The 24,189-nt window shown below is 41.2% G+C and overlaps 1 protein-coding gene across 2 annotated transcripts in view; it reads left to right on the top strand.

Annotated features, from left to right (window-relative positions):
• Window positions 1-24,189, top strand: part of ENTREP1 (endosomal transmembrane epsin interactor 1) — an 86,319-nt gene that overhangs the window by 57,179 nt on the left and 4,951 nt on the right. For both annotated transcript variants that reach the window (XM_004454757.4, XM_004454756.3), the window contains 6 exons: window positions 11,069-11,197; window positions 13,025-13,132; window positions 13,305-13,438; window positions 21,446-21,575; window positions 21,748-21,826; window positions 24,003-24,155. In XM_004454757.4, the coding sequence (XP_004454814.2) occupies window positions 11,069-11,197; window positions 13,025-13,132; window positions 13,305-13,438; window positions 21,446-21,575; window positions 21,748-21,826; window positions 24,003-24,155 (733 nt within the window). The remainder of the gene's footprint in view (window positions 1-11,068; window positions 11,198-13,024; window positions 13,133-13,304; window positions 13,439-21,445; window positions 21,576-21,747; window positions 21,827-24,002; window positions 24,156-24,189) is intronic.

Raw genomic sequence — 24,189 nt, 5'->3', positions numbered from 1 at the left:
TTGAATCTGTAAATCAATTTTGGTAGGATTGACATTTTAACAATATTTAGTCTTCCAATTCATAAATACTGAATGTCTTTCCATTTGTTTAGGTCTTCTTGGCTTCTTTAAGCAGTGTTTTGTAGTTTTCTGAATACAGTTCCTTTATGTCCTTAGACAAGTTTATTCCTAAGTATTTGATTTTTTCAGTTGCTATTATAAATGGATTTTTTTCTGACTTCTTCCTCAGATTGCACATAAGTATAGAAACGCTACTGATTTTTGCATATTAATATTGTATCCTGCCCCTTTGCTGAACTCATATATTAGTTCTAGTAGCTTTTTTGTGGATATTTTTGGATTTTCTAGATATAGGATCATATCATCAGAAAATAGTAATAATTTTACTTCTTTCCTATTTGGGTGACTTTTATTTCTTTATCTTGCCTAATTGCTCTAGCTGGAACTTTTAGCACAGTATTGAACAACACTTGTTGGCAGCGGGCACTCTTGTCTTGTTCCTGATCTTAGCAGCAAAACGTTCAGTCTTTCATCAAGTACAATGCTAATTGTAGGTTTTTCATATATGCGCTTTACCATATTAAGAAAGCTTCCTTCTATTCCTGTCTTTTGGAGTGTTTTTTCAAGAAAGGATGCTGTGTTTTGTCAAATGCCTGTTCTACATCAATCAAGAGGATAATTTGATTTTTCTTCTTCAATTTATTAATGTGATTTATTACAATAATTGATTTTCTTGCAATGAACTGCCCTTTTATGTCTGGGATAAACCCCATTTGATTGTGGTGTGTAATTCTTTTAATGTGCCTTTGGATTCAGTTTGCAAATGTTGAGGATTTTTGCATCTATATTCATTAGAGAAATTGGTCTGTAATTTTCTTTTTTGTACTATCTTTGTCTGGTTTTGGTATTTGAGTGATGTTGGCTTAATAGAATGATTTGGTAGCATTCCTTCCTGTTCAATTTTTTGGAAGAGCTTGAGCAAGATTGGTGTTAGATCATCTTTGAATTATTTGTAGAATTCACCTGTGAGCCCATCTGTTCCTGGACTTTTCGTTTTGGAAAGGTTTTTGATGACTGTTTCAATCCCTTTACTTGGGATTGGTTTGTTGAGGTCCATTCTTCTTCTGTGGTCAGTGTAGGTTGTTGGTGTATTTCTAGGAATGTGTCCGTTTCATCTACATTGTCTGGTTTGTTGGCATACAGTTATTCATAGTATCCTCTTATGATCTCATTTCTGTGGGGTCAGTGGTAATGTCCCCACTCTCATTTCTGATTTTATTTATTTGTATCTTCTCTCTTTTTTCCTTCTCAGTCTAGCTAAGGGTTTGCAGATTTTATTGATCTTCTCAAAGAACCAACTTTTGGTTTTGTTGATTGTCTCTGTTGTTTTTTTGTTGTTCTCTATTTCATTTATTTCTGTTCTGATCTTTACTATTTCTTTCCTTCAGCTTTGTTTGGGATTAGTTTGCTGTTCTTTTTCTAGTTCCTCTAGGTGCACATTTAGATCTTCAATTTTACCTCTTCTTTTTTTAATGTAAGCCTTGAGGGCTATACATTTCCTTCTTAGCACTCCTTTTGCTGTATGACGTAGGTTTTGATATATGTATTCTCCTTTTCATTTGTCTCATGATACTTATTGATTTCTCTTGCAATTTCTTTTTTGACTCACTGATTAAGAGTGTTTTCTTTAATCTCCATATATTTGCGAATTTTTCCCCTTTTGCATCCATTATTGATTTCCAGCTTCATTCAATTATTATAAGAAAAATGTTTTGTATAATTTCAGTCTTTTTTACATTTATTGAGACCTGTGACCCAAAATAAGGTTTAATCCAGAAAAGGATCCACGAGCACTTGAAAAGACTGTATATCTTGCTTTTGGGGGTATAATGCTCTATAAATATATGTTAGGCTTAGTTCTTTATCACATTATTCAAGTTCTCTCTTTCCTTATCCTCTCTCCAGATATTCTATCTAGTGCTGAAAGTGTTATATTGAAATCTCCAACTATTACTGTAGAAATGTCTTATTTCTCCTTTCAGTTTTGTGAATGTGTGCCTCATATATCTTGGGGCACCCAGGTTAAGTGCATAAATATTTATTATAGTTATTTTTTCTTAGAAAATTGCCCCTTTTATTAATACATGACGACCTTCTTTCTCTCTTACAACAGTTTTGTCTTTTATTGCTACTCCAGATATTTTTGGGTTCCTCTTTGTGTGAAATATCTTTTTCCAGCCTTTTACTTTCACCTTCATTGTGTCTTTACATCTGAGGTAAGTCTCTTATAGACAGCTTATAGATGGCTTATGTTTTTTATATTTTATAAAAAAGTATTTTATAAAGCACCAAGATCAAATGGATTTTATCTGAGGTATGCAAGGGTGGTTTGATGCAAGAAAATCAATTAGTGAGCCTTTTGATTGTGGAATTGACTCCATTAATGTTAAGTAATGTTATTTCTGTAAAGGCATGACTTACTTTGTCTATTTTATCCTTTGGCTTCCTGTTGTCATATCTTATTGTTTGTTTCTACCTTTTTATCCTTTAAGTTATCCTTCCTAATAATCTTTATTTCTATACTATTCTCCAAGTTTCTCACTCTTGTTTTTTTCTTTCAGGCTGTAGCACTTCCATTAGTATGCCTTGTAAATCTGGTCTTTTAATAACATATTCTCAGTTTTTATTTGTCTGTGAAGACTTTAAACTCACCTTCATTATTTTATTTTTTTAATTCATTTTTTAAAAATATTACATTCAAAAAATATGAGGTCCCCATTCACCCCCACCGCCCCCACCCCACCACTCCCCCCACAGCAACACTCTCCCCCATCATCATGACACATCCATTTTATATGGTGAGTACATCTCTGGGCATCACTGCACCCCATGGCCTGTGGTCCACACCATAGCCCACACTCTCCCACATTCCATCCAGTGGGCCATGGGAGGACACACAATGTCCAGCAGTTGTCCCTGGAGCACTACCCAGGACAACTCCAAGTCCCGAAAATGCCTCCACATCTCATCTCTTCCTCCCATTCCCCGCACCCAGCAGCCACCATGGCCACTTTTTCCACACCAATGCCACATTTTCTCGATTACTAACCACAATATTCATGGATAGAATATCATTAAGTCCACTCTAATCCTTACGGTATTCCTCCTTCCTGTGGACCTTGGGTTGGTTGTTTCCATTCCACATCTATGTCAAGAGGGGGCTTAGATTCCACATGGATACTGGATGCAATCCTCTTGCTTTCAGTTGTAGGCACTCTAGGCTCCATGGTGTGGTGGTTGACATTCTTCAACTCCATGTTAGCTGAGTGGGGTAAGTCCAATAAATCAGAGTGTAGGAGCTGAAGTCTGTTGAGGCTCAGGGCCTGGCTATCATATTGTCAGTTCAGAGATTCAGATCCCCTAGATATATCTTAAACCCCAGCACCAACTACAATTCCAGTAAAGTAACAGGAAAGTCTTGTGAAAAGAGATCACATCTGAGTCCAGCTCCGTCATGCAGAAACACCAACTCCAAAGAAGGGCCAACTGACATGGCAGTGAACTCCATCTGCCATGACCATAAAACCTGTGGGTCTCTTTAACCCTCAAATGAACCAATACCTGGGGTTGTATCTACTTTATCTGTCTCTGAGACTCTGCTCAGGTGTGCATAAGGGCTATCCTTCTGACAACCTCCAGGCTCTTTTTTAGAGACTCATAGCCATATAAACTCATTTGTCCTTTCCATTTACCCCTTAATTTAGGTCAAACAGCATTTTTAACTCCTGTTATTATATGTAGACAGGGATATTCTGCTGTCCACGTTGAACCTTTAATTCAAGGTCATTTTCTAGTTATGTCATCAGCTGGTACTTGGTAGTGATCCCTCGGCACCAGGGAGGCTCATCGCTGGGTGTCATGTCCCACACTGGGAGGAAGGCAGTGCATTTACATGCTGAGTTTGGCTTTGAGACTGGCCACATTTGAGTAACACGGAAGCTGTCAGGAGGGAACTCTTAGGCACAGTGCTGCTCTAGGCCTTGTTCTTATTTCAGGTGTATAGGCTCACAAGCATAGTCATTAGTATCAGGGGCTCACTGTTGGACCCTCATTCCTTCCTGGTCCTTGCCGTTGCACCCAGGGGACTGCCACTGCTCCCCTAGGGACCATGACAGAGCCCCCCCCCCACCAGGAACCCGGCACCCCCCCAGCTGTTGTTTTTAATTGTTTCCACTATGAGTATATCCAAACATTTCTATGCACCCTGTCAACCATATGTCCCCTGTCAATAACATCCCATACCAGTATTCCTCCGCTGCCACTCTGTGATCCAAAACTTCCTGAAAAGTGAAGCCCAATATAATGCCAGGTTCCCTTAATAGTAAAATGGAATATAGCGATGAGTTTAAAGGTTAGATATACAATACTCACCTTCATTTTTGAAGGACAGGTTTGTTAGATAAGAATTCTTGGCTGGCAGTTTTTCTGTTTTTCTCTTTCAATACCTTAAATACATTATACCACTTTCTTCTCTTCTCCAAGGTTTCTGATGAGGTTTCCCTGTAGGTGATGCATTGCTTTCTCTTGCAGCTCTCAGAGTTTTCTTTTTATCTCTGGTATTTGACATTGTGAATAGTAGTAGTCTCAGAGCAGGTCTGTTTGGATTTATTGTTTGTGGTCATTGTCCTTCTTGGGTATTGATATTTATGCCTTTCAAAGGGTTGAGAAGTGTTCAGTCATTCTGGTCTGGCCAGAGCAAGATTCAAAGTGGGCTCTGCTGACCAAATTCACTGAAGAGAAGCCACTCTCTGTCCACTTTGCACTCTCCCTCCTCCCAGGGAGGAAGAGGTCTGCTGTTCCGGGCTGTGGGGGTTAGTAACTCATGGCTTTCGGTTAGCCTTCTTCTTTGTCTCTCTGTCCCTCCACCCACTGGAGGATGCATAGCACTCACCTGGTCTGCAGATCCCCAGAGCAGCTCTCTCAGATAGCTTTTTATTTGTCCTCCTTTTTTTGTATGAGAGAGTTGAAGCCTGACTACTACTCTGATGCCATCTTCCTTCTCCTTTACTATGTCTGCCTTACTTTGCAAAATCAATGTGTTTTTGAGATTCATCCATGTTTTCATATTATGTCAGTTATTTCCTCCTTTATATTACAGAGTAGTGTTTCATTGTATGAAAGTACCACAATTGGTTTTACCCATTCTCCTGCTGATGGGCATTTGGGCTGTTTCAGTTTGGAGGTATTATGAACAAAACTGCTATGAACACTCTTGTATAGGTTTTTGGTGGACTTGTCATTTCCCTTGAGTAGATACCTAGGCAAGGCATTGCTGGCTCTTTTGGTAAATGTATGTTTAACTGTAAGAAACTGCTGAACAGTTTTTCAAAGTGGTTGAAGAGGTAAGTATTTTAAAATGTAAGATACATAGCCAGTTACTTTATAAAAGGACTTCAGTTCACATTTCTGTCAGTGATGTGTGAGCATTCTCTTTAGCAAAGGGGACCGTCCACATCTCAACCAGCAAAAAGTATTACTCTCTCCTTAATTTTTTGCCAGTCTGATGGGGCTAAAGTAAAATTTTTTTTACTTTAATTTCAGTTCTCTGATTACTAAGGATGGCATTGTAATGTTTGAAAGCTCCCCAGGTGATTCTAATGAGTAGCTGGGTTGAGACTACAGTGTGGAGTGATGATGTGGAGGAAGGGGAGGATCTGATAGCTTCAGGGAATTGTATCAAGCTTGGGAGAGGGATATGTTTCCATTTAGGATTGGGAACGACTTGAACAGGTTTGTTTATAGATAGGTTAAAAAGAGATTAAATAGAAGTTATAATATGTTTTTAAAAGTGTTGGGGGGAGATAGGGTTAGGAAGGGAGGTGAAGACATTACATTTGGTAAGCATCAGGAATAGAAGGAACAAGGAACAAAATACACAATTGCCTCGAGTAGTTTTTACAGAGCTTTGAGGGCTTCCCTGTGTCAGGGGAGCACAGTAATTGATATATATATATATATATATATATATATTTCCCCTTCTATAAAATGTGAGAGGGAAACGGACTTTTGCCCAGTGGTTAGGGCGTCTGTCTACCACATGGGAGGTCCGCGGTTCAAGCCCCGGGCCTCCTTGACCCGTGTGGAGCTGGCCCATGTGCAGTGCTGATGCGCGCAAGGAGTGCCATGCTACACAGGGGTGTCCCCCGCGTAGGGGAGCCCCACGCACAAGGAGTGTACCCATAAGGAGAGCCGCCCAGCGCGAAGGAGGGAGCAGCCTGCTGAGGAATGGCGCCGCCCACACTTCCCGTGCCACTGACGACAACAGAAGCGGACAAAAGAAAACAAGACGCAGCAAAAAGACACAGAAAACAGACAACCAGGGGAGGGGAGGGGAATTAAATAAATAAAAATAAACTTAAAAAAATAAAATAAAATAGAATAAAATGTGAGAAGTGTTCAGCATTCCTTATTTGGTATCATACATAAACCACACCAAAATGCCTTTTGTTAATTGAAAGGCAACGTTTCAGATACAGGGAATTTTAATTAGATTGACACAGTTAAGACGGAAAAGATAAAGTGGACATAACTACCTTATTTACAGCACCTGCCTTTAAACAGGCTGATGAACACCAGCTGAAACACGGTGAGTCTTGCTCTATGAGACAGTGAAGGGAATTCCCTAGTATTTAAATATGTTCATAAAACCATTATATAAATCTAAATATAAAACCAGTCTCCTATAAGTTGTGAGTTGGCATTCACCATCTTTGTGAAGAGTTGAACACTATAACTTCAACCCAGCTTTGAGTCCAATTATATCTTTAGAAGGGGAAACAGTGATAGCCCTTGCTTAACCAGAATTACTATCAAAATTCAAAAAGTTTGATTCCAACAAAAATATCCTATTAGCCATTCGTGATCTGAATTCTGGTGTATGAAATCAGTTGAAATATGGTACATGTAAAAAAGTCAAAGACATTTTTGTTTTGTAATAAATAATACAGTGGGAAGCAGATTTGGCTCAATGGATAGAGCATCCGCCTACCACACGGGAGGTCCAGGGTTCAAACCCAGGCCTCCTGACCCATGTGATGAGCTGGCCCACGTGCAGTGCTGATGTGTGCAAGGAGTGCCGTGCCACACAGGGATGTCCCCTGCATAGGGGAGCCCCACACACAAGGAGTGCTTCCTGTACGGAGAGCCGTCCAGCGTGAAAGAAAGTTCAGTCTGCCCAGGAGTGGCACTGCAAACATGGAATGCTGAGGCAGCAAGATGACGCGACAAAGAGACACAGATTCCTGGTGCCACTGACAAGAATACAAGCAGACACAGAAGAACACACAGCGAATGACACAGAGAGCAGACAACTTGGGGGGGCAGGGGAGCGGGGAAGGGGAGAGAAATAAATAAAAATTAAATCTTTAAAAATAAATAAAGAACACAGTACCCAACTATTACTCATTAGTAGCTTTTTTGAGGTAAGTTATCAAGTCTGCCCTTTCTGCCTTCTTAATGCCAGCAAAGATCATTGTTCCAGGGATGTACTTCTTGGGATTTTCCAAATACTCCATCAGTGTCCCCTCTCCCCAAGTGATGCCTTTGTTCTTGTTAGCATCTGAGTAAGAGAATCCAGGCGCCTGACCTGTCTTCTGCCCAAAGAGACCATGCAGATTTGGCCCAGTCTTTTGCTTGCCTTCCTTTTCCACGGTGTGGCACTGGGCACACTTCTGAACAAAAGTCTTCTTGCCCTTCTCCACATCACCCATTTTGAATTCGCTCTCATGGTGCACTACACAGAAGTGTCTGCTTGAAAGACAGACGTCACGCGCTCTGATATTCATTATCATTTGTAATTAAACTTTCAAATAGTCTTGTGTTTAAAGGGATTAGCCCTCACCCATCTGGAAAATTTTGCCATCCATGCTCACTCACCCCAAAAATTCCAGAAAGCTGAGGCTTCTGCACACTTGGACATCTGGTGTTGTGTAAATAATGTAGCCATGTGTGTGTAGCCCCTAGAGGCCTGGTTTCTTGCTTAACTGAATGTCTCATGACAAGAGTGGGCTAGCGTGGGAAGGGACTACTTTGTAAGAAGACACCTAGTATTATCTCAGGGGGGTTGACTCCTGGGGCTAAGATATTGTCCATATGCAAGAAAAAGACATTGCACTCTGTAATTTTGAAAAAAGTGAGGTTGGTACCTGTTGGAGGAGGAGAGGCCTTGTGCAAAGCATCAGGATGGGAAACCAAGGCATCATCTTCATCACCACTTATTGTTAGTACCAAGTAGTCTTGTTAGCATTAAAAGAGAGCATTCTCAGCAGGGGTTGTAAAGGAGGAAGCCCTTTGGGAGTAATGTTTACCTGCTGAATTTAGCCCAGGGCAAGGACAATTATTAATTTTGGAAAAGGGGAAAAGAGAGGAAAGAAAAGTTCCTATCAGCTTAGACCCTGCTTAGAGAAATCTTCTTTGAATGGCCAAAGGAGTTTTCCTTTGAAAATGAGAGTCTAGTACAAATATTAGCAGCAGGAGGTAGCTTTAAAAATCTGAAATAATGGAAGAAAGATTCCAATACAAATAACTTTGTGCCTTTGTGTGTGGGGCTATGAATCTGGGTGTGGGGATATTACTGAAATAATCACCGAGAACAAACCAGAGAAAGCTAAGAAACCAACTGGGCATGAATTCCTGGAGATTATGGAGTCCATTGAGGAAACTCTAGTTGTAATTTCTTGTACCAGAGAGAGATTTTATATAAAAATCTGGGCATCAGTATCTGACATATAATGCATCCCTGTTAATGTGGTTTAAGGACACAGAATAAAATAATGTTCTAGAATCCATGGAGTTTGAGAAGAGGCAGAACTCATTTATGGTGGGAAAAAAAATCAGAACCATGGTTGCCTCTCGGACTGTGGGGGACAGGGATTGCTGGGAAGGGACATGAGGGAACTTTCTTGGTATGGTAATGTCCTGTATGTTGATAAGATTTTGGATTACACAGGTGATGCATTGCTCAAAATTCATCAGATGGTTTACCTAAGATTTGTAAATGTAAGTTTGTGTGTGTGTGTAAATTTTACCTCAAAAGAAAGAGAAACTCTGGTGCCTTAAAATGTTATATAATCCAGTAGTGAACATTTTTTTTTTGTTTTCTAGTCAACTTGTATTATAACAAACCAGATTTTCTCCTACTTTTGAAAAACACCATGAAATTTACTACCATAATTGAGGCTAAGAATCTTAATTCAATAAGAAAAAATACTTTTTTTTCTATTTAGCAACCAAAACATTGTAGATGTTCAACCATGCCTAAAGATTCCAGAAGAATTTTGCAGCTGCAATCAAAGCTGCCTGTTTGATTTAACAAGTATTGAAGAGGTATAGCCTTTCCTTTTAGCCAGAATTAGAGTAGAAAACCTCAATGGCTCAAGCAGCAGAGCAAAAAAAAAAAAAAAAAAAAGAACAAACCTCTGCTTTGTTATGGGTCTTATCAGTGTGGAAATATTCCCCAAATCAAGTACTACTTCATTGTCACCTTACTCAAGGAAAATTTGGAAAAATGATGAAAAGCTTGCAAAGTATCTCACTATACCAGAGTAGTCATTAGTGATGTTATCACTTCATATAAAACAAGGAAAGAAACCCTAAAAGAAGCTATGACCACAATGGAAATGTAAACTTAGGGTTCCTTTAAGCTTACATAGTCTAGAGATAGTCTTCACCAAGTACATCCTGCGCTTCTCACAGGCACAGAGTAGGATTGAACTTTCCTGCCCAACTGGAGTTAGGTGGGGCTGTGTGATTTGCTTTGGCAATCACAATGTGAGCCAAAGTGATGAGTATCATTTCCAAGAGGAAGCTTTAAACTAGGGTTGCCAGATTTACCAAAAAAAAAAAAAAAAAAAAGGAAAAAAGAAAATCAGGACACTCATTTAAATTTGAATTTTAGATGAACAGCTAATAGTTTTGTTGCCCATCCAGGTTTACTGCCTGATGTGCACAAAAGCCAATCTGTGAGCACTGGGGTTTCAAAGAGAGAAAGGACTTTATCACAGAGCAGTTGTGGAAGGAGGCAGGAGGCAAAGCCTCAGCTCTGTCTCTCCAAACTGGAAAGACTTTGAAGCTCTCACAGTAGTCTGGTAGAAGGTGGGGTTATGGTCATGATCATAGTGGTCAGCAGTGACCGAATCGGGGGTGGACTTTTGGTCTGAGCACGCATAGACAGGCTGCATGCTTAGTCATAGGATGCACGTACAAAATGGCGGCCTCGACAGGATGATGGGCCTGAGTTTCAGTATTATAATGAGGTATAGGTTACTATAGGTGAAGCTCTGTATTACTGCACATGTCTAGAGGGCCCATTCTGACAGGAACTGGTTTTACCTAGACAAGAAAAACCAGGACTGGACTGGGAGAATGCAGGTTTCCTCATTAATAAACATTAATAGCAGGGTCATAATACCACCAAGTTACAAAAAAACAGGATAAGGGGAAGGGTCAAGGTCACAGTATTATTCATTCCTTGGCAGTTACAAAGGAAGTCACCTGGGTTACAGTTCAGTATTCTCTTGTGCATAAGAAGTTTAGTAGGCTTAAGCAGTTACAGTCTTTCAGTATAAACATGTCTCATACAATATTGAGATATGCTTATACTAAAAAATTATTTGTTGTTTATCTGAATTCAGATTTAACTGGGCATCCTGTATTGCTTTAAGTGCCAATATGCAATTCATCAGTGCTCCGTCTTCTGGTATCTTGATCATCAATCTTGAGGTATAGTGGATGCTCCACCAGCCTGGGTCCCTAAGGGAAGATGATGAGCAGAGCCCTCTCTTGACCTCCAATGTACAGGTAGCATGCGTAAGAAATCGTCTTTGCTGGCTAAGCCACTCAGATTTGGGGGTTTTTCGTTACTTACCACAATAAAACTTAACCTATCTTGACTGATCCAGACACTGCCTGACCTGGGACCCTGTCCTATTTCATTGTGTAGGCTTGGTATCCCATTGTGTAGCATTTTCCTTCAATAATCAAATTGTTGTTCCTCCCTTTTCTCCTCTAGGTGGACTTAGGTGAAGGCAAGATTTGCTTCTGCTGTGAAGAATTTCAGCCAGCCAAATGCACAGACAAAGAAAATGCCTTGAAACTCTTCCCAGTTCAGCCTTGTAGTGCTGTTCACCTTCTACTTAAGGTACTTCATCATCCAGGACAACTCCAAGTCCCAAAAACGCCTCCACATCTCATCTCTTCGTCCCATTCCCCCCACCCAGCAGCCACCATGGCCACTTTCTCCACACCGATGCCACATTTTCTTCGATTACTAATCACAATAGTTCATGAATAGAATATCAGTAAGTCCACTCTAATCCATATTCTATTCCTCCATCCTGTGGACCTTGGATTGGTTGTGTCCATTCCACATCTATATAAAGAGGGGGCTTAGATTCCACATGGATGCTGGATGCAATCCTCCTGCTTTCAGTTGTAGGCACTCTAGGCTCCATGGTGTGGTGGTTGACATTCTTCAACTCTATGTTAGCTGAGTGGGGTAAGTCCAAAGGTACTTCAAATGGATTTCAGCCCCCACCAACAAATGTACCGTACGGCCCCTGAAGAAAGCAAAGTTACTCGAAGTATTTCTACTCTTTACTTCTTCAATTAAGCTGCTGAAAACAGACAGGAGTGACCTCTCATCAGCGGCCCAGGGACAGAATTGAGTGCAGAAAGAACCACAGATTATTTTGTGTCTTTTCCTTGTGTATGGACAGCTTTCTTTGTGGTCAAGGACAGTAAAAAATATAAAGGAACTAAAAATAAGGCCCAAGGGGAAGTGATACATAGGAAAGCTTTGAATCAGAATATGTATAATGGTACGATGTTGCTCTTTAGCAAATCCTTTCAATTGTATACTCTCTTATCATTGTTCTGACCCTCATTGGTTAGTTTAAGTCAGTCCCAGGCTGATGAGTGGTACTGTACTAAGACATATAGACTAAGGAGAGATACTGGTCAGAAAACACAAGAGAAATTGAAGCACTTTATCTCTTGTGTAATAGGCAACAACTATCAAAAACAAATGAGATGGAAAAAAAAACCACAAATGGCTCCAGTTGAAGAGAAATATATAATTAGCCTTAGTTAAGTAATTAGATTAAAAATTGTGCCCTGACTTAAGGAACATTAGCCAAGCGACAATATTGACTGGTGAAACCTGATATTTTAGGTTTTGAGTAGTCAACCACTGATGGCTTTCTTTAGATCTTTGATGTGGGCTAATTTTTGGTAGGGAGGAGAAATCTCTAAGAAAAGGGAGAGAACCATTCAAAACTGTCAGATTTCTGGATTATGTAGAGTGTAAAAATGGCCTTCTGTCTTTGGCTTCTGGATTTCTGGTAGGTGAGTAGCCCCTAACCTTTCTGAACCATGGCTTAGCTTGGGGAAAGCCCTGCTAAGGAGCCCAGACTGTGGTAACAGAAACCTTGGAATAGCCTTTGCAGCTATTTTAAGATGTGTGTTTGGAGAACACACTGGCCCGCCTGCCGAATGCAGCATCCTAGTTAGGTGCTTTGGGCAGCACGGCCAGTTGCTCCTGAAATAGAATCAGTGGCCACAAGTAAGCAGCATGCTGTCCTGGTGGGAGACTGTGGAGAGGGGAGACTGGGAACTGTTATCCCTGGGGACATCAACTTCAAAAGAGAAACCTTGCCTCCAGACAGTATTCTGGTGCTCACAAATAGAAATATTGTAATACCAGATCTTTATGAGACAGGAAGCTTCTAAAATAAGTTTTTAAAAGTTAAGAAGTACACATTATTGCATGAGGGTCATGATAATAACCAGCATTTATTTCAGGACTTACTATGAAACAAACATCATCTAAGTCCTTTACGTGCATTTTCTCATGAGATCTGTCTTCTTAGGACAGTATTATATTATTAAATTTAACATTGCATTCTGGTCATTTGCTATTGAAGTACTGAGTGCCTTTTTTGTGGTGGCCCTTGTTTCTTTGTTCCAGAAAGTTCTCTTTGCCCTTTGTGCCTTGAATGCCCTGACCACCACCGTCTGCTTGGTGGCAGCCGCCCTTCGCTACCTCCAGATATTTGCAACTAGAAGATCCTGCATCGTAAGTCCTTGTGAGGTGGTGCCATAACCGTTTTTGGTTTTTTTTTGGTCTTTATTTATTTTTTTAATGTTACATTAAAGAAATAGGATGTGATAACCGTTTCTGACTGAGCCAGCCTGTTGCTTTCCTCGCCACGCCTTTGCAGTGGCTAACTCAGGTGCTGTTTCATTAGGATGAATCCCAGATCTCTGTCGAAGAAGTGGAAGAACATGGACGGATCGCAGACCCCGATGACTTCGTGCCTCCAGTGCCACCTCCTTCCTATTTTTCCACATTTTACTCATGCACACCCCGGATGAACCGCAGGTATCGTTTCTAAGTTCCCACAGTCTGGGCAGGGGGCTCTTGGTTTGAATCTAGAAGGGTCTTTGGCGTGATCACAGCATGAGCTCTGACCGCTCTGAAATCTAGACAGTGTTGTTGTTTGAGGTTTTCTATTCTCTCTTTCTCTCTCTTTCTCTGATAAGCTGGACGAAACCAAAGAAAACTCAAACCGTGACCTCAGTGTATACTTTTTCTATTTCAATTAGCTTCCTAGGGAAAACTGACACCCAGTGAGATAACTGCTGTAATTTGACATGATTGAGAGCTGCTGTTGCCCTGGAAACGTCCCCAGTTAGGCCAAATGGAAGTTTCATTATTACACCATCAGCAGGTCACAACAACCATGAAATTCTTCCCAGCCACTAAAAAAAGATTAATTATTAATTGCACCACCCTTGTCTAGGCAAAAATAGACCATGCTTGTTTCCCTTTCCAAATTCTAGCTCAAAATATGACTATCTGTTTCTTAAATCTCAAAAATTACCTGTAGAATGAAATGCTGCTTGTGTTCTGAGAAGTAAGTTAGTCTGGTTGTTAGTGACTACTCAGATTGTACCCTTCTAAAAAAATGCCTTCATTTATTCATTCAACAAATATTTAATCAGTCCTCTGCTCCTTACTGTCACTGTGCTGGGTTATTGAAATCCAAAATGTGTAACTTTGTCACTGACCCTCAATCAAGGAGCTCACCGTCTAGATCACTAAAATGAGTGCTGGAAGGATCACATTGATACTCAGAAGGGACATGTGGAGTGCACAGAGGAGGACCACCTAACCTAGAAAGAGAGGTGGACTGCAGAGAGCTTGAAGGATCACCCAGTCAGGGTTGGCTTCCTAGAAGAAGCGACCTTAAGCTGAGTTTAAAAGGATAAGCAAACCGGTATTTAAGTTTCTGAAAGAAAAAACCTCTTAATTCCATAGTAACTAGTGTCTTTACTTCATATTCAGAGGACCAGACATTTCTATTTTTTAATTCCTGTAGTACATAGGAAGAGTTGTCCAACAAATTTCCCATCAAGCTTGGCATTTTCGGAAACCCGTATTTGACTTTGAAATAGGTTGCCAGTGGGGGCTGCTGCCCAGATGCTGTTAATGTTCTCCTCACCCTGTTATATTTTCCTCACTTGGTCCTCAGGATGATATCTAAACCCCATTTCCAGGTTTCCCCTGTCCTCCCCCCCAGGGCAGAGGCAGAGGCAGAGAGGCCCACAAATTTGAGGGGTTGTCAGCTGGTAGACAGGTGGCCAGTGGGACAGCTCAGCTTCTCTTCTGTTGAGGGAGAGGCATCCTGGGATTCTGAAGCTGCTTTCCTAGGCCTTCAGGAAATGAGCCAAGAATTACAGAGGCCAAAGAATCATAGCAAAGGACACCTTTTCTTTGTGTACTAAAGCCATAGTCCACTCTCAGGCTCTCCGTGAAGGGTACGCTGAAAGACAATAAAAATGACTGTTATTTCGTGGTTGGGAAGAGAAACACTCTTTTCAAAAAGAGGAATTCATTGGCTCTCTGAGGTGGCCAGTGAGCACTTAGCTGACCTAAGAGGAGGCAACAGGCAGATTTAATTTCCTGCAGTGGCAGAAAAGGAAAGTGACTCATGTGCGTTTAGGGGTGAGGCTGGGCAGCAGCATATCCTGCAGACTCCCCACCTTCCTTTCTCCTCCTTTCTCTTCTCTGCTCCTCCATAGTAATGCTTATCAGAGTGGGTATCGCCACATTTAAATTTCCACTGTTTATTGTGGTAACCTATATACAACACAAAATTTCCCACTTTTAATAATTTTCATGTGTGTAATTCAGGGGCATTAATTACATTCACAAGTGTTGCACTGCCATCACCACCAACCATCACCAAAACCCAAACTCTCTTATCACTGTTTCCACCTTTTGAGGACTAGTGTGCATCTCTGGGTTTGTTCCTGTGAGTCCCAAGACAGCCCCTGGCCAAATCCAGTCTGAAAGAAAACAGACAGTCTTCATCAGGCAGAGCTTTTCAGGGGGTGGTAGGGCGAGAAAGAAGACACTGCCAGTTCTAAAATACATGCCTAGTGCTCTGGGTCATATTTCCAATGAGCACACACCTTCCTTTTCTGTAATTATAGCAATACCAAAGTGGAACCCACTCTTTTAAAACTGGCTAAATTTATTCACCCCTAGGTCTTTTTTCTGTCAAAGATATATATTTTTATAAAAGATATTTTAAATTTAACCAGCTGTTAGATTCACAGTACAAATCAGCTCTTTTGACACTAGCTACTTAATCCCAATTGGATGTTTTCTTTCTGGTAAGCAGGCAGGCAAGCATATTAATGAGTATTTTTTGTTAATACTTCCATAACCAGTTATTTTCAGAGATTTTCACACAATAGAAGGTCCCCATTTCCTGTAAGGCGTTATGACCTCTCAGAGGAGGCTTATTTATTTAATTTCTATAAATACAACCACGTTATGCATTGGAATCTCCTTGAGAAAGGGCTTCTCAAGTTACTGTCATGAAGAGAAGTCTGATTGCAATCTAGACTTCTGTCCATAAATGGGTTATTTGCTTTGCAAATCGATTTGTAAGTCCAGGGAGGGGGCTGTGTACCCCATGCCCATTGCTGCAGGGAGTCCCCCATTCTCAGAAATTGGCCTGAGCCAGGAATAAAAAAGGAGTCTCCAACCATTTTCATGAATATGGACCTAGTTTTTACTATGAGGATGTTACCTTTGTTAAGAAACTGAAGACTGAGGGGGTTAGAGCCTGGTTGACACAGGCATTTCTTAGAGATGAGGGAAAATTCCTCACATCTCCTTTCCTGAAGAATTTCAAAACCCAAACTCAAGCGGAGCCTGTCCATGCTCAGGGCTGACTCGGTGCTGAGCTGATGGTGGTGGGGGCGCTGCCGCAACCTGTGTCCCCACCCCACAGGCAGCAGTCCCACCAGCATGTGCCCAGTAAAAGGGCACAGCTTTTCCAGGAGAGGGAGGAGGCTCATTCTTGTGTCATGGGCATATTAGCTGCAGCAACACCCTTGGGTGAATTCTCAAGGTCTGTTTGCAGCATTAAAGCAGAACACAATTTGCATGATCAGTTTTCTATTCATCTTCAGTGGTCATGAGCATGAACCAGGGAAGGTTTCCTGGAGACCTTGTGATGAACCTGAAAAGAGTCCCTTAAAAGGGGACACCCTGGGTGGATCTCTCACCATCTCTGAGCCTGTTTGCAAATTCATCTGTGTTGTTACCTGGCTGGCGAGGGGATTTTTAAAAGATAATTAACATAAAAAACTTTTTAAAAATAGAAGCTCAGACCGTGTTGTTGTGCTGAAAATAAAATAAACAGACTTAAAAAAGGAGGTCAGAGCAAGTTTATTGAACTAAAGTTGCGTTAATGCAGGAGCAGCACCAAAAGAGGTTTCTGCTGGAAGGGATGAGCTGAGGGAGCAGCTTATATGGCTGCTTGAAAGGAGGGAAAAGTGTGTGTGTGGGGATGGGGAAGGATAAAGGGGACATGATTTATGGTTACTACAGGGGCCATATGGAAGGGCTGTTTGGGCAGGGTGTTCTTGAGGCCCACCCAGTTGATGAATTAGCAACCAGCATGGTGATGTTAGGTTGTGGCCATTTGGTGATGCTGGCCATTTGGTGAAGCTCAGCAGACCTAGCTGGTGTCAGCTTACGTTCTTTGTTACAATTCTTTCTCCCAGGCTGGTGAAGGGGTTTTTATCAGCAGCACAAAGGATTGTTGGTATGTCAGCCTGCTTCAGTTAACCTCTGTATCTTCTTTATATAATTCCCTGGATAAAATGAAAGTTCAAGCAAATCAAGATGGTTAGTAAAATCATTTATCATTCCAATTTCTCAGTGTTCTACTGATGTTAGTTGCACAGTTTAAAACATTCTTCATATGTGTCCTGCTCTAAGAAAACATTTGTCTCTTAATCTTACCCCTATCTTACCAGGCAGCAGTTTTCTAAAGACAATCATTCTCATTAAAATCTGATCAACTTTCTCTCATCTAACAGTGTTTTAATTGAAGCCACCATAATCTATTTCCTTTTGCCGTGGTACGCAAACCTGGCTGCCCTTTGAAATCATCTGGATGCATTGAAAACAGATACCTGGGCCCCACCAAGAAAAATTAAATTAGAATTTCAAGAGGTAGGGCCTGGGTCAGGCATAGTTTTAAAAACTCCCCTGGACATCGCTATCCCAGGGTACACAGGATGGAAGAATAAAATATGGATTAGAGTGGACTTACTGGTATTCTACTATAGAACTATTGTGACTAGTAATGGAAGAAACTGTAGCACTGATCTGGAGAAAGTGGCCATGGTAGTTGCTGAGGGCAGGGAGAGGGAAGAAGAGGTGTGATATGGGGGCATTTTCGGGACTTGGAGTTGTCCTAAATGATATTGCACGAACAGATGCTGGACATTATATATCCTGCCATAACCCACTGAATGTACTGGGGAGAGTGTAAACTACAATGTAAACTATAATCCATGCAGTGCAGCAGTGCTCCGAAATGTATTCACCAAATGCAATGAATGTGCCACAGTGATGAAAGAGGTTGTTGATGTGGGAAGAGTGGGGTGTGGGGGTGTGTAGGGTATGTGGGAACCTCTTGTGTTTTTTAATGTAACATTTTTTGTGATCTATGTATCTTCAAAAAAATACAATAAAAAAGAAAAAACTCCCCTCAGGGAGTGGATGTGGCTCAAACAGTTAAGCATTTGCTTCCCACATAGGAGGTTCTGGGTTCAGTTCCTGATGCCTTCCTAAAAACAGAAAAAGCAAACAAAAATGAAAAAACCAACTTGGATACATTTTTATTAAGGACGTAAATGCTGGAATGCAAGAAAAACAAAAACAGAAAGAAGCAACTCAGGGAGCCAATGTGGCTCAGTGGTTGAGCGCCACCTTTCCACCTATGAGGTCCTGGGTTCAATCCCTGGCCCCAGTACCTCAAAAAAACAAACAAAAAACCAACACAACCTACAACCTCCTCAGTTGATTCTACTCTGCTGCTAGGGTTGAGAGCCATAGGGATCAGGAAAAGAAAGAAAAACCTGCGAAGAGATGCAGACCCTTTGCCACCACAAAGCCTCATTTTCCCAGAATGAGGTAAATAAGGGGAAGCTGCTTCATAGAAAAGAAACTTTCCTTCTGCATTGCCTCTAGCAGCATTTCCACCAGAATGAGGCTTATATGGTATTATAATATCCACCAGAAAAGCCATTCATTTTGCAGTGAATTTAGATAAAGTACTCCCCTCCCTGCCCAGTGTTTCATCTTTAAAAGATTCTGCAGTAGTTTAGGATCTAAAATGGAAGCTGTTTCTCTGACCTCTTGGTCCTAGGCAATTCCCGTCTTCTTTATGAACACGCAGGTGACCGCTGAGTTAGGAGTGTAAAACGAAGTCAGCCAGGGCTAGCAGAAGCAAACAAAGCTGGGCGTGTTAATTTTCCAGGCAGGGGACACAGCAGTAAAGAAATGCAAGCAGAGTTGGCTGGGTTGAGAGTTTGGAAAGCCAAGGATTTGTAAGTGCCAGGAGGGTGGCTCAGGAGGTTGTGCTAATGAAGGACTCAAGAGGGCCCTCTGGAGAGGAGTCTCTAGGCCCTGTTGATTGGTCAGGACAGAGTCTTTAGTTAGGCCAGGGAAGGGTCTGGCTTCAGTGCCCGTAGTTCTTAAAAGAGCTTGGCTGGATAGGGGAGTTGCAGTAAGACTCAAGGCCAGTCCTGCACTAAGGGGAGAATATCTCTTTCATGATAACTTTGCCAGGACACCTCCCAGCCACCCCAGGAGGGACTCCAGGAAGAACCCAGGGCAAGCACAGCAGTCATCCTTCCTGCCAGAGCCTCTGATCAGCCTGGATGCTTGAGGTTTTCATGTGCGAAGCCTCTAAGCAACCCTGCTTTAGGTGTCAGCTCATTACCTTCTCCCCTTTCAGCTCTACCAGACAGTGTCTTGTTTCTGAATGGACTCTTTTAAAGGAAAAAGAGGGAAAGCGTGCCTATTTTTTTTTCATTTAGGCTGCATATTACATTCTTTTAAATTCCAGAATTCCAGAAGGTTTAGTGTTAGGAAGAAAGAACATTACATCTTTTCCAACCTTTTAATTCCACCAATTGCCATTTTTGTAAATATGCAAAAGGAAATAAAGTGAAACAACTATAAATCCAGAAAATACCTTCCCCCCTACGTGCAGTTGACTCCAGAATCTATAATTTTGTCAACCTAACCGGTTTTTTTTTTGTTTGTGTATTTTACAAGCTATTAAACTTTTGCTGTTATCTGTTTTGATTCATTATCCAGTACTCCCATAGCCCGAGTACAGATTTTCTGGCCTTCTCATGTATTTTATAATTATTATTTTAAGATTTAGGCCCTTTGCTCTCAAGACTCTTTTTTTGTGGAATTCTATGAACACTGGCACACAATCTTTTTTGTTTTGCTATTAATGGTTCCTCACTGGAAGGGCAATAAAACAGTTATCCAAGAACCATTTACAAAAAAAGCTTCTAGTTTTATTTGAGTTGGGAGGAAGGCAGTTGGGAAAGAAAATCGTTAACTCAATAAATTTTAAAATATTAAGTGTAGGGAACATAAACACTTTCATTGGTAAATATAGCAAATGTAAATATTTAATAACTGAAGGATATTTCAGTCCTAAACTATTTATTGCCACTTAAAGGGAGAGGGTGGAAATGTCAAAGGAAGGGAGAATGAGGAAGAACACAGTTGAAATAGTGAAAACCAACAGAATTCGGGAGAAAAAAAGGCTCAAGGGAGAAATTAGCTTAGATAAGAAAATAGCCACTATTTTAATTAAAAAGATAAATTTGTCTTCTGAAGTTCAGTTTCCTTATATGCACATTGTTTCTGCCAAATGTGAGCACCTTTATGCGTACCTTATTTACTGAAATCTTGAGTTTGTTATAGCTTTGTTGGCATTGTTTATTTACAAGGCAATGCGAATCATTTTGCCAATTGACTGAGTTTATTATATCAAGCACAGGAGAAATCAACACCGATCTTTATTTATATATTTTTACCTCTAGCATTACCCTTAACAGGCCCTGTTCTTTTTGCAAGTATCAAATCCCAGCTCCTCACACACACAGTCTAGCTTGGAGCAAATACTCAGTAAATGTTTGTTGAATGAACAGTGTTAGGAAAAGTCATTCCTTGATTCTTTCTGCAGTGTGCTGCTTTGTCTCTGAGCTTTGCTTTTTCCCCCCCTTTAAAAAAATGATTCATAATCTGTAACAAATGTTCCACAACAGCGTAAGGTGTTGGTGGAGGGGTGTTGTATGGGAATTCTGCACATTATCACGATTGTTTTGTAAGTCTACCACCTCTCTAATAAAAATATATTTTGAAAAGCCTTCATTCTTTCAAATATTTACTTAACAAGTAGTGAGTTTCTACCATAAGTTTGACATTAGGGAAACCCAGACGAGAAACTTTTGTCACTTACTAATGAAAGAAGTAAAGTTTTCCTGAACCCCTAGTTCTGTTTAGTTTTTATTTGAAGATAAATTCACGTAACACAAATAAACCATTTTAAAGTGTATATGTCAGTGGCATTTAGCACATTCAAAATTTTGTGCAACCATCACCACTATTTCCAAAACAGTTTCATCACCCCTGTACCCGGTAGCACTCACTCGCCTTTCCCTCCCTACCCCTCAGCCCCTGGCAAACACTTGTCAGCTCTCTGTCTCTGGATTATTTGCTTTTTGACTAGTGAATTGGAAGGGAATGATGGCATTGTGTTTATACAGTATCATTTGCCTAAGGAACTCTGGGCACTCCGCAGACGAGCAGCTTGGAATCTTCCTCTCCTGGCTGGGAGACGGGTGTGGAGGGGGCAGGTGGTTTCCCCACAGTGGGAAAGGCCGGCACCCAGCGGCCACTACAATGAGGCGACAGTAAATGTCAGTATTTCATAACTGAAGGATGTTTCAGTAGCATTCAAACCCTGACGGCCGGCGCTTTTCCTAGGATGGTTGGTGCTGACGTCATTCCTCTCCCGCACATCTACGGAGCCCGATTCAAAGGCGTGGAGGTGTTCTGTCCCCTGGACCCGCCCCCTCCGTATGAGGCCGTGGTGAGCCAGCCGGGCCCCGAGCAGGTACTGTCCACAGACCCCCCGGGCGCGCTGACTGCAAGTAGGACGAGCGGCCCCTCACTGATGACAGTGGGAGAGCGGTGCCGCGTAGTTCTCTTTTTAAGGATGTGACGGGAGTGGAGGTGAGGGTTGAGTTGAATGTGGACAAAACAGTTTTGTTTTCCCTGTGATGCAGGGATCGTCGTTCCGAATGCCAGAAGGCTCAGAAGCTGTTGAGAGCCCATCGGAACCCATCTATGCACAAGTCACTCAAGGTGATACGAATGTTACCAGTACACAAACACATGGGGATTGTTGGTCCATCTTTTCAGAAGATTAAAATATAATAACACAATCTGTATAATACTTTGTTGGAGATAAGATATTCCTGGAGCAATAATGCAAGCTACATCCTTTCCAGGTGCAAAACTAATAACTATATTTTTGAACCTTTTACAAAAATAATTTTTTCCTGTTTTAACCACTTTTCAAATATACAAATCAGTGGAGTTAATTACATTCACAATGTTGTGCTACCATCACCACCATCTATTACCAAAACTTTTCTATCACCCCAAACAGAAATTTTGTACCCATCATGCAATAACTCCCCATTCCCTCTGGTAACCTATAGTCTACTTTCCATCTCTATGAATTTGTATTCAAATGGACTCATACAATGTTCGCCCTTCTGTGTCTGGCTTGTTTCACTCAACATGATGTTTTTAAGGTTTATACATGCTGTAGTGTGTATCAGAACTTCATTCCTTTCTATGACTGAATAATTTTCTATTTCATACACATGCACACACATACAGTACATTTCTTTTTTTAGTTATTTCTCTTCCTTTCCCTGCCCTCCCCCCCCCCCCCCCCAGTTTCTGCTCTCTGTGTCCATTTGCTGTGTGTTCTTTTGTGTCCACTTCTATTCTTTTCAGCAGCACATGGAATCTGTGTCTCTCTTGTTGCATCATCTTGCTGCATCAGCTCTCCTTGTGTGCTGCGCCATTCCTGGGCAGGCTGCACTTTTTTCGCAGTGGGAGGCTCTCCTTACAGGGCGCACTCCTTGCGTGTAGGGCTCCCCTACGCGCGGGACACCCCTGCGTGGCATGGCACACCTTACGCGCATCAGCTCATCATATGGGTCAGGAGGCCCTGGGTTTGAACCCTGGACCTCCCATGTGGTAGGTGGATGCTCTCTATCCGTTGAGCCAAATCCACTTTCCATACACCACATTTTAATCATCCATTCCTCTACTGGTGGATACTTGGGATGCTACTATCAACTATTAAGGTTTATGAGTGGGAGATAATATGTGAACAGAGAAAAAATCTTTTATGAATATCATGCTATTAATGGGAGCCCATGAAATATATTACAGAGTTGAATTTGGCATTCCTGTGTTTCTCAATTTGAGATTTTCTTTCTTTTGTCAAAATAATATGGACTCTGTTGGAAGGAAAAATAAGTTTCATTTATTAAAGGATCATTTTCTGTGAGATCGAACTGCATAATTTATAACCTAAAGCCCAGGTCATGTTGTCTTAACATCTAGTGAATTCTTAGTTTCAGTCTTACATTAAATATTAGAGTCAGTTTACATTTATCTCTGTCCTTTAAGGGAGCATTATTACAGCTCTTTTTGGGGAGGTTTTAAATGACCCAGAAATTGTCCACCAAGACAAAATTGCAAATGGTAATAAATAATGGATCACCTTTGAGCTATTTTAGATGGAGGTAATTTTTTAGCAGTACCACTTGGAATGGGTTCCTTTTCTTCTGTTCACCTTCCATCTTAAATAGGATTATAAAACAGTGTTCGGTTTCCTAAGTATGTTGTAATTCTTACTTAAAAAAAAAAAAAGGTTCCCACTCACAACTCAAGCTTACAAAGGACATGATTTTATTTTCCTGAACAGAAGTGATCCAACCTCAGAGTGGTTGTAATGACTCAGTTAGTGGCCACTCACTCTTTAGGCTCAGTGGGAGCTTCTCTGCCTATCAGCATCTGTGTCAATACCTGCTCTACCAGAGTTAATGTGCAGCCCACAGGGCAGCCACATCTCCTGTGCAGCTATTACCTTCCACCTACCAAAGCTCATCCTGAATTGTCAGAAACTTGATAAGCGGCTGGGAGCTTTTTAGCCCTGTACCAGAATGCTTCATCGGAGAAGATTCAGAGCACCTTTAGAAAAAACTGGCATTTTGGCATGGTCTCTTAGTTTGCTCTTGGTTCTAAAGTGTTCTGTTGGTTTAGGTATGGAGGGGTGGTTTGGAGAGGCAAGTTTTCCAATAGTGCTGCTGAATAAACATGTATTGGGCCAGGAACTAAAGCATTCTTTGCTAACTCTATTACCCTGGCCAGCTTGGCCTCACAGGTGTTTCCTGCCCAATGTTGAGACAGCTGCAGCTGCTGATAGTTTGTTTCTCCTCTTTTTCAAAAATATCAGGTACAGATATTCCTAACACACCTGGAGAAGAAAGCACATCCATGTCACCTCCCAACTCAAACCTGGTGCATCCTGCAAGGAGCCACAGAGCCTTCCAGCCCCTGAGGACAAGATCGAAGAGTGACCCTGTGCTCCATCATTCCACAGACAGAGGTGATGTCATCTCCAATGCTCTTTGCAGAGCACT

Source organism: Dasypus novemcinctus, chromosome 8 (genome assembly GCF_030445035.2).
Source record: "Dasypus novemcinctus isolate mDasNov1 chromosome 8, mDasNov1.1.hap2, whole genome shotgun sequence".
In the NCBI taxonomy this organism is placed as follows: Eukaryota; Metazoa; Chordata; class Mammalia; order Cingulata; family Dasypodidae; genus Dasypus; species Dasypus novemcinctus.
Note: the sequence above shows the minus strand (reverse complement) of the source record. Positions and strands in the feature narration are given on the sequence as shown.